The following is a 10,356-nucleotide window of genomic DNA, read 5'->3' on the forward strand; positions in this document are numbered from 1 at the left end:
GGCTGTGACATATGGCGGCATTGTTATGGGGGGCAGTGACATATGGTGACATTGTTATGGGGGGCTGTGATATATGGTGACATTGTTATGGGGGGCAGTGACATATGGCGGCATTGTTATGGGGGGCAGTGACATATGGTGACATTGTTATGGGTGGCAGTGACATATGGTGACATTGTTATGGGGGCAGTGACATATGGTGACATTGTTATGGGGGGCTGTGATATATGGTGACATTGTTATGGGGGGCAGTGACATATGGCGGCATTGTTATGGGGGGCAGTGACATATGGTGACATTGTTATGGGTGGCAGTGACATATGGTGACATTGTTATGGGGGCAGTGACATATGGTGACATTGTTATGGGGGGCAGTGACATATGGTGGCATTGTTATGGGGGGCAGTGACATATGGTGACATTGTTATGGGGGGCTGTGACATATGGCGGCATTGTTATGGGTGGCAGTGACATATGGCGGCATTGTTATGGGTGGCAGTGACATATGGAGGCATTGTTATGGGGGGCAGTGACATATGGTGACATTGTTATGGGGGGCAGTGACATATGGTGGCATTGTTATGGGGGGCAGTGACATATGGTGACATTGTTATGGGGGGCAGTGACATATGGTGGCATTGTTATGGGGGGCAGTGACATATGGTGGCATTGTTATGGGTGGCAGTGACATATGGTGACATTGTTATGGGGGGCACTGACATATGGTGGCATTGTTATGGGGGGCAGTGACATATGGTGACATTGTTATGGGGGGCAGTGACATATGGTGGCATTGTTATGGGGGGCAGTGACATATGGTGGCATTGTTATGGGTGGCAGTGACATATGGTGACATTGTTATGGGGGGCAGTGACATATGGTGGCATTGTTATGGGGGGCAGTGACATATGGTGACATTGTTATGGGGGGCAGTGACATATGGTGGCATTGTTATGGGGGGCAGTGACATATGGTGACATTGTTATGGGGGGCAGTGACATATGGTGACATTGTTATGGGGGGCAGTGACATATGGTGGCATTGTTATGGGGGGCAGTGACATATGGTGGCATTGTTATGGGGGGCAGTGACATATGGTGGCATTGTTATGGGTGGCAGTGACATATGGTGACATTGTTATGGGGGGCAGTGACATATGGTGGCATTGTTATGGGGGGCAGTGACATATGGTGACATTGTTATGGGGGGCAGTGACATATGGTGGCATTGTTATGGGGGGCAGTGACATATGGTGACATTGTTATGGGGGGCAGTGACATATGGCGGCATTGTTATGGGGGGCAGTGACATATGGCGGCATTGTTATGGGGGGCACTGACATATGGTGACATTGTTATGGGGGGCACATATGGTGACATTGTTATGGGTGGCATTGTTATGGGGGGCAGTGACATATGGTGGCATTGTTATGGGGGGCAGTGACATATGGTAACATTGTTATGGGGGGCAGTGACATATGGCAGCATTGTTATGGGGGGCAGTGACATATGGCAGCATTGTTATGGGGGGCAGTGACATATGGTGACATTGTTATGGGGGGCATTGTTATGGGGAAGTTTTATTGCCCTGGTGGTGTCCGCCTAGGCTCTAGAATGCCTTGTTCTGCCCGATACATTTACTATATTCTCCGAGACTGACAATAGCAGGGAATTCTCAGGGAAGTCTGCTTTCTGTAGCAATTCCTCCTGGTTTTCTAGATCTCTGCTTGCTGTCCTGCTATAGAAAGCTTCTATACTTAGAGTAGACGGAAACCTGTCCATGAGCGTAATCAGAGCTGTGAGATATAGCGAGCCGTGCACCTGTGTGATATAACGAGCCGTGCACCTGTGTGATATGACGAGCCGTGCACCTGTGTGATATATAACAAGCCGTGCACCTGTGTGATATAACGAGCCGTGCACCTGTGTGATATATAACGAGCCGTGCACCTGTGTGATATATAACGAGCCGTGCACCTGTGTGATATAACGAGCCGTGCACCTGTGTGATATAACGAGCCGTGCACCTGTGTGATATAACGAGCCGTGCACCTGTGTGTTATAACGAGCCGTGCACCTGTGTGATATATAACGAGCCGTGCACCTGTGTGATATATAACGAGCCGTGCACCTGTGTGATATATAACGAGCCGTGCACCTGTGTGATATAACGAGCCGTGCACCTGTGTGATATATAACGAGCCGTGCACCTGTGTGATATATAACGAGCCGTGCACCTGTGTGATATAACGAGCCGTGCACCTGTGTGATATAACGAGCCGTGCACCTGTGTGATATAACGAGCCGTGCACCTGTGTGTTATAACGAGCCGTGCACCTGTGTGATATATAACGAGCCGTGCACCTGTGTGATATATAACGAGCCGTGCACCTGTGTGATATAACGAGCCGTGCACCTGTGTGATATAACGAGCCGTGCACCTGTGTGATATATAACGAGCCGTGCACCTGTGTGATATATAACAAGCCGTGCACCTGAGTCATTTAACTAGCGGTGCACCTGAGTAATATAACGAGCCGTGCACCTGTGTGATATAACGAGCCGTGCACCTGTGTGATATATAACGAGCCGTGCACCTGTGTGATATAACGAGCCGTGCACCTGTATTACCAGGGTCAGATTTCTCTCTACTGGAAGATTTTCTACAGAGTGACAGCAAGCAGAGATCTAGAAAACCGTGAAGAATTGATACAGAAAGTCTATTAAAAAATTGTATAACTTTTTATTTTACAGACAATAACATTAATTTGCTGAAATGGGAACATTCCTTTAGGCTCACGCTACACGAGGGGTTTTGAACCCGTTTTTAGTCATGCATTTTTGTCCAGTTTTCCCATAATTTTTCCCAATTATGTTAATAAAAAATGTACAAAAAGGGATTTGTTTTTTTAACAGATTGAAAATGCATGACTAAAAACGGGTTCAAAACGCCTCGTGCGACACCAAGCCGCAGACCAAGCCGCACCCACCGGGGCGGGCAGCGGCCCAATCGCACCTGCATTTCTAAGGAAACGCCTGCGATTGGGAACGAGACGCCAATGTTTTGCATTAAATTACCGCAAATAGAAACGCCAATGCAATCGGGCCGCGGCCCGTCCCGGTGGGTGCGGCTTGGACTGCTTTTGCGTTTGCCATCGACCTAAGGAAGCAGTCACATGTTCGGGTTGAGGACCGCCCCCTGTGCACTAGTGTCACGTTATGAACATACACCAAGTGGAACGTGTGACCGCGGCCTAAGGGTGATGCCACACATGGCGTTTTGAAACCATTTTTGGTCCGTTTTTAAGCAATCCGTTAAAAAACGCATCCATTTTTGACAGGTTTTCCGAATTTGCGCAATAAAAACCAGACAAAACGGTTTCAAAACGCCATGTGTGGCATCACCCTAAGGCTACATTCACACGAGCGTATATATACATGTCCCCCATACACGGCAATGGCCTCACGGCGCTGTACGGCATCGTAGGTAACAATACAGGGTAACTTACACGGGTCTTACACGGGGCGGCCACAATTCACAGCCAGAAGCCCATTCACAGCAGTCCACCCACCGTACAACAGGTGGAGGCCCCTGCAGGGATCCTTGCATCATGGATAATAAATGATGCTTGGACTCCTGTCCCTGGAGCATTGTACCCGTACATAGGTCCTCATACAGTATACAGGGCATGTATACAGCTATATACACTGGGTGCTGTGCACATTACTGTAGACTCACAACACTAACCAATGCTGTGACGCAAGAAACGCAGGGTCTGGAGACAATGAGAGCCTTGGCAGGTGTTCAGACGGTGTGGCGGGGCCTTGTACTTTGCCCTCGGGCTGAGCACGATGCAGGCCCGGCGCCTCCTGCTCCTCCTCCTGGCGCTGCCGCTCGCCGTGCACCCGGACCCCGGCAGTGAGGAGCGGCTGGAGGCCATGGCTGCTCCGGGACCGCGAGTGCTGATCATCGGCGCCGGCATCTCCGGCATCGCCGCGGCAGAGAAGCTGCACAGACACGGCCTCCAGAACACGCAGATCCTGGAGGCCACGGGGAGGACCGGAGGCCGCATCCGCAGCCAGAGATTCGGTAACTTTTAGCTCTAGTTCGGGTTACAGGAGGAGTCCGGTATATATTATATGTCCCAGTATATATCAGGAGTCCGGTATATATTATATGTCCCAGTATATATCAGGAGTCCGGTATATATTATATGTCCAGTATATATCAGGAGTCCAGTGTATATTATGTGTCCAGTATATATCAGGAGTCCAGTATATATTATATGTCCAGTATATATCAGGAGTCCGGTATATATTATATGTCCAGTATATATCAGGAGTCCGGTATATATTATGTGCCCGGTATATATCAGGAGTCCAGAATATATTATATGTCCCAGTATATATCAGGAGTCCGGTATATATTATATGTCCCAGTATATATTATGTGCCCGGTATATATCAGGAGTCCAGAATATATTATATGTCCCAGTATATATCAGGAGTCCGGTATATATTATATGTCCCAGTATATATCAGGAGTCCAGTATATATCAGGAGTCCGGTATATATTATATGTCCAGTATATATTATATGTCCCAGTATATATCAGGAGTCCAGTATATATTATATGTCCAGTATATATCAGGAGTCCAGTATATATTATATGTCCCAGTATATATCAGGAGTCCGGTATATATTATATGTCCCAGTATATATCAGGCATCCAGTATATATTATATGTCCCAGTATATATCAGGAGTCCAGTATATATTATATGTCCAGTATATATCAGGAGTCCGGTATATATTATATGTCCCAGTATATATCAGGAGTCCAGTATATATCAGGAGTCCGGTATATATTATATGTCCAGTATATATCAGGAGTCCAGTATATATTATATGTCCCAGTATATATCAGGAGTCCAGTATATATTATATGTCCAGTATATATCAGGAGTCCAGTATATATTATATGTCCCAGTATATATCAGGAGTCCGGTATATATTATATGTCCCAGTATATATCAGGCATCCAGTATATATTATATGTCCAGTATATATCAGGAGTCCGGTATATATTATATGTCCCAGTATATATCAGGAGTCCGGTATATATTATATGTCCCAGTATATATCAGGAGTCCAGTATATATTATATGTCCAGTATATATCAGGAGTCCGGTATATATTATGTGCCCGGTATATTTTAGGAGTCCGGTATATATTAGGAGTCCAGTGTATATGAGGTGTCCGGTATATATTATGTTTCTAGTATATATTATGTATCCAGTATATATTATGTTTCCAGTATATATTATGTGTCCAGTATATATCAGGAGTCCAGTATATATTATATGTCCCAGTATATATCAGGAGTCCAGTATATATTATATGTCCCAGTATATATCAGGAGTCCAGTATATATTATATGTCCAGTATATATCAGGAGTCCAGTATATATTATATGTCCCAGTATATATCAGGAGTCCGGTATATATTATATGTCCCAGTATATATCAGGCATCCAGTATATATTATATGTCCCAGTATATATCAGGAGTCCGGTATATATTATATGTCCCAGTATATATCAGGAGTCCAGTATATATTATATGTCCAGTATATATCAGGAGTCCGGTATATATCAGGCGTCCAGTATATATTATATGTCTCAGTATATATCAGGCGTCCAGTATATATCAGGCGTCCAGTATATATTATATGTCCAGTATATATTATGTGTCTAGTATATATTATATGTCCCAGTATATATCAGGCATCCAGTATATATTATATGTCCCAGTATATATCAGGAGTCCGGTATATATTATATGTCCCAGTATATATCAGGCATCCAGTATATATTATATGTCCCAGTATATATCAGGAGTCCGGTATATATTATATGTCCCAGTATATATCAGGAGTCCGGTATATATTATGTGCCCGGTATATTTTAGGAGTCCGGTATATATTAGGAGTCCAGTGTATATGAGGTGTCCGGTATATATTATGTTTCTAGTATATATTATGTATCCAGTATATATTATATTTCCAGTATATATTATGTGTCCAGTGTATATCAGGCGTCCAGTATATATTATATGTCCAGTATATATCAGGCGTCCAGTATATATTATATGTCCCAGTATATATCAGGAGTCCGGTATATATCAGGCGTCCAGTATATATTATATGTCCCAGTATAGATCAGGCGTCTAGTATATATCAGGCGTCCAGTATATATTATATGTCCAGTATATATTATGTGTCTAGTATATATTATATGTCCCAGTATATATCAGGAGTCCGGTATATATTATATGTCCCAGTATATATCAGGCATCCAGTATATATTATATGTCCCAGTATATATCAGGCGTCCAGTATATATTATATGTCCCAGTATATATCAGGCATCCAGTATATATTATATGTCCCAGTATATATCAGGAGTCCGGTATATATTATATGTCCCAGTATATATCAGGCATCCAGTATATATTATATGTCCCAGTATATATCAGGCATCCAGTATATATTATATGTCCAGTATATATCAGGAGTCCAGTATATATTATATGTCCAGTATATATCAGGCGTCCAGTATATATCAGGCGTCCAGTATATATTATATGTCCAGTATATATTATGTGTCTAGTATATATCAGGCATCCGGTATATATTATATGTCCCAGTATATATCAGGAGTCCAGTATATATTATATGTCCCAGTATATATCAGGAGTCCAGTATATATTATATGTCCCAGTATATATCAGGCATCCGGTATATATTATATGTCCCAGTATATATCAGGAGTCCAGTATATATTATATGTCCAGTATATATCAGGAGTCCGGTATATATTATATGTCCCAGTATATATCAGGAGTCCAGTATATATTATATGTCCCAGTATATATCAGGAGTCCAGTATATATTATATGTCCAGTATATATCAGGAGTCCGGTATATATTATGTGCCCGGTATATTTTAGGTGTCCGGTATATATTATGTTTCTAGTATATATTATGTATCCAGTATATATTATGTTTCCAGTATATATTATGTGTCCAGTGTATATCAGGCGTCCAGTATATATTATATGTCCAGTATATATTATATGTTCAGTATATATCAGGCGTCCAGTATATATTATATGTCCAGTATATATTATGTGTCTAGTATATATTATATGTCCAGTATATATCAGGCGTCCAGTATATATTATATGTCCCAGTATATATCAGGCATCCAGTATATATTATATGTCCCAGTATATATCAGGAGTCCGGTATATATTATATGTCCAGTATATATCAGGCGTCCAGTATATATTATATGTCCAGTATATATCAGGCGTCCAGTATATATTATGTGTCCAGTGTATATCAGGCGTCCAGTATATATCAGGCATCCAGTGTATATCAGGCGTCCAGTATATATCAGGCATCCAGTGTATATCAGGCGTCCAGTATATATCAGGCATCCAGTGTATATCAGGAGTCCAGTGTATATTATGTTTCCAGTATATATGAGGTGTCCAGTATATATCGGGCGTCCTGTGTATCTCCTCCACGTCTCCTGGTGTACTGGCCTGTCTCCTGGTATCCCCACCACCTCTCCTGGTGTACTGGCCTTTCTCCTGGTATCCCCACCATCTCTCCTGGTATCCCCACCATCTCTCCTGGTATCCCCACCATCTCTCCTGGTATCCCCACCATCTCTCCTGGTGTACTGGCCTGTCTCCTGGTGTACTGGCCTGTCTCCTGGTATCCCCACCACGTCTCCTGGTGTACTGGCCTGTCTCCTGGTGTACTGGCCTGTCTCCTGGTATCCCCACCACATCTCCTGGTGTACTGGCCTGTCTCCTGGTATCCCCACCACATCTCCTGGTGTACTGGCCGGTCTCCTGGTATCCCCACCACATCTCCTGGTGTACTGGCCTGTCTCCTGGTATCCCCACCACATCTCCTGGTGTACTGTCCTGTCTCCTGGTATCCCCACCACATCTCCTGGTGTACTGTCCTGTCTCCTGGTATCCCCACCACATCTCCTGGTGTACTGGCCGGTCTCCTGGTATCCCCACCAGATCTCCTGGTGTACTGGCCTGTCTCCTGGTATCCCCACCACATCTCCTGGTGTACTGTCCTGTCTCCTGGTGTACTGTCCTGTCTCCTGGTGTACTGGCCGGTCTCCTGGTAGCTCCTCCAGCTGACAGACACAGCAAACCTTCTGGCCATAACATTGATGTGACATCCTGCACTACCTGAGGTGTCAGCACCAGCAACATTCAAAAACAACAGCCAGAGAGCATTGGTACTGAGAAGTGGTCTGTGGTCCCCACCTGCAGAACCTCTCATTTATTGAGTGTCTTGCTAATTCTCTGTGAAATGGCTTTAAATCAGTGTTGCTTCCAAAGTGGACAGTCTGATTTCACAGAAGTTTGATCTGCTTGGAGTTATATTGTGTTGTTTGAGTGTTCCATTTATTTTTTTGAGCAGTGTATAATGAGTACACGAACACTGTAACAACAGCCAGGGAGTCCTTGCATCATATTTCACAGTGATGCAAGAACTCTCATCCACTGCACTGTACTTGGTCCATGGGCTTAACCTAAGGCTTCATCAGAACTGTAAACTGATTTGTTCTGTGGATTTAGAGTTGTGGGTACAGAATTCAACTTAAATTAAGGAATTAGTATTATTATTAAGTGAAGCTACACCCCCTTGCTGTATAAAATCCCATGTTTAACAATCTGTGCAGACATTGTACAATAACTTAGTGACAATAGTGACAATGTAACTGCAGTATAACTGATTGTCTATTATTGTGTCTTTTCTCTTGTAGCTAAAGGTCTGGTGGAGATTGGTGCCCAGTGGATCCATGGACCATCTCAGGGTAACCCCGTCTTCCGGCTGGCAGCTCAGTTCGGCCTCTTAGTTCCAGATGCTTTGCTGGAGGAGAACCAGAGAATTAATGTGGGCGGCCATCCCTCCGCCATCCCGGTCATCTATAGCAGCTCGGGCACAAAACTCAGCCCGGATGCGTTCGCCAACATCACACGGTTATTTTACTCGTGGCTGGAAGAAACCAAAAATTTCACCGGTGGTGGTTGCACTCCTGAAGACAGCGTGGGAAGTTTTATCCGACAGAAGATTGTCCAAAGCTCACCGGATTGGGATAAAGAGCTGGCTGATATTAATATGGCCTTCCTGAGGGGGTTACTTAATTTGGAATGCTGTGTAAGTGGGACCCACAGTATGGACTATGTGGCGCTCTGCCCCTTTGGAGAATATACAACGTTACCAGGACTTGACTGCACTTTTCCCAAGTAAGTACAGGAAAAAGAAAATGTGTTGCGTTAACGCCTACATGTAGTAAGTGTGCTGGGGTGTCTCTTGGCTCTGCTGCAGTTTTTCCTGCTCCTGCACGGATCACAAAACGGATCTCTGCCTGTTGGAGAAAGCTCGAGACCCTAGAGCAGTGATGGCGAACTTATGGCACAGGTGCCAGAGATGGCACTCTGAGTCCTCTCTGTGGGCACCCGGGTCATCACCAAAGAGGATACAAGGTATCTTCATGCATTCCCAGACAGCCCAGGACTTTCTGCGCTCAGTGTTATCTTAAAGCGATAGTGCTGCTTGACACTATAGAAGGAATGGGAAGGGGTTGGCAGATCTGCATTATCAATGTAGCTTCCGTTCCTGGCCTGAAAATTCTTCCTATTCAGGGGAACCTGCATTTGTCACCCATTCTTTATACTGTATTGGTGTTCTTAAGATTGAAAGCAATGAGAGAGAAGGGAGCAAGAAGTTACTGCTTAAATTGCACTGAAATGCTGGCACTCTGGGATAAATAAGCGGGTTTTGGTTGTAGAGTGGGCACTCGGTCTTTAAAAGGTTTGCCATCACTGCCCCAGAGAGACGGCAGAAGCCGTTTATTACTGCAGTTTATTACTGCTTCTGCAGTAACAAAAAATATATGCAATCGGTAACACGTACCTCCAGCCCCGGCTCACACCACACCTCTGGACAACCCCTCTTCTCCTAGTGTGCACGGACCAGTCAGGAGCATGACCGTAGACACAGCGAACAAAGGCATATAGCCATAAGTCCAGCACAAAACGGTGGAGAGGTAAAAAAAGTGTTCTTTATTGTTCAAGGATTAAAAGCCTCCATACAGGACATCACAGGCGGCGTCACAGACCGACGCGTTTCGACACAACAGTGTCTTTGTCAAGGTCTAACACGAAGCACATATGGACTTACTATTTGAAGAGACCGCGTCCAAGAAGCTCCGCCCCACGCTGCTGTAAAGCTTGTCACGTGACCGGAGCCGATTG

The 10,356-nt window shown here is 44.4% G+C and overlaps 1 protein-coding gene across 1 annotated transcript in view; it reads left to right on the top strand.

Moving 5' to 3' along the window:
• The first annotated feature begins 3,767 nt into the window (after positions 1-3,767).
• LOC140105423 (peroxisomal N(1)-acetyl-spermine/spermidine oxidase-like) overlaps positions 3,768-10,356 on the top strand; it is a 14,588-nt gene continuing 7,999 nt past the window's right edge. Inside the window, exons 1-2 of the mRNA XM_072129380.1 lie at positions 3,768-4,089; positions 8,862-9,345. Of these exons, the coding sequence (XP_071985481.1) occupies positions 3,852-4,089; positions 8,862-9,345 (722 nt within the window). The 5' untranslated portion in view covers positions 3,768-3,851. The remainder of the gene's footprint in view (positions 4,090-8,861; positions 9,346-10,356) is intronic.

The sequence above is a fragment of the Engystomops pustulosus genome, chromosome 11, assembly GCF_040894005.1.
Source record: "Engystomops pustulosus chromosome 11, aEngPut4.maternal, whole genome shotgun sequence".
Classification (NCBI taxonomy): Eukaryota; Metazoa; Chordata; class Amphibia; order Anura; family Leptodactylidae; genus Engystomops; species Engystomops pustulosus.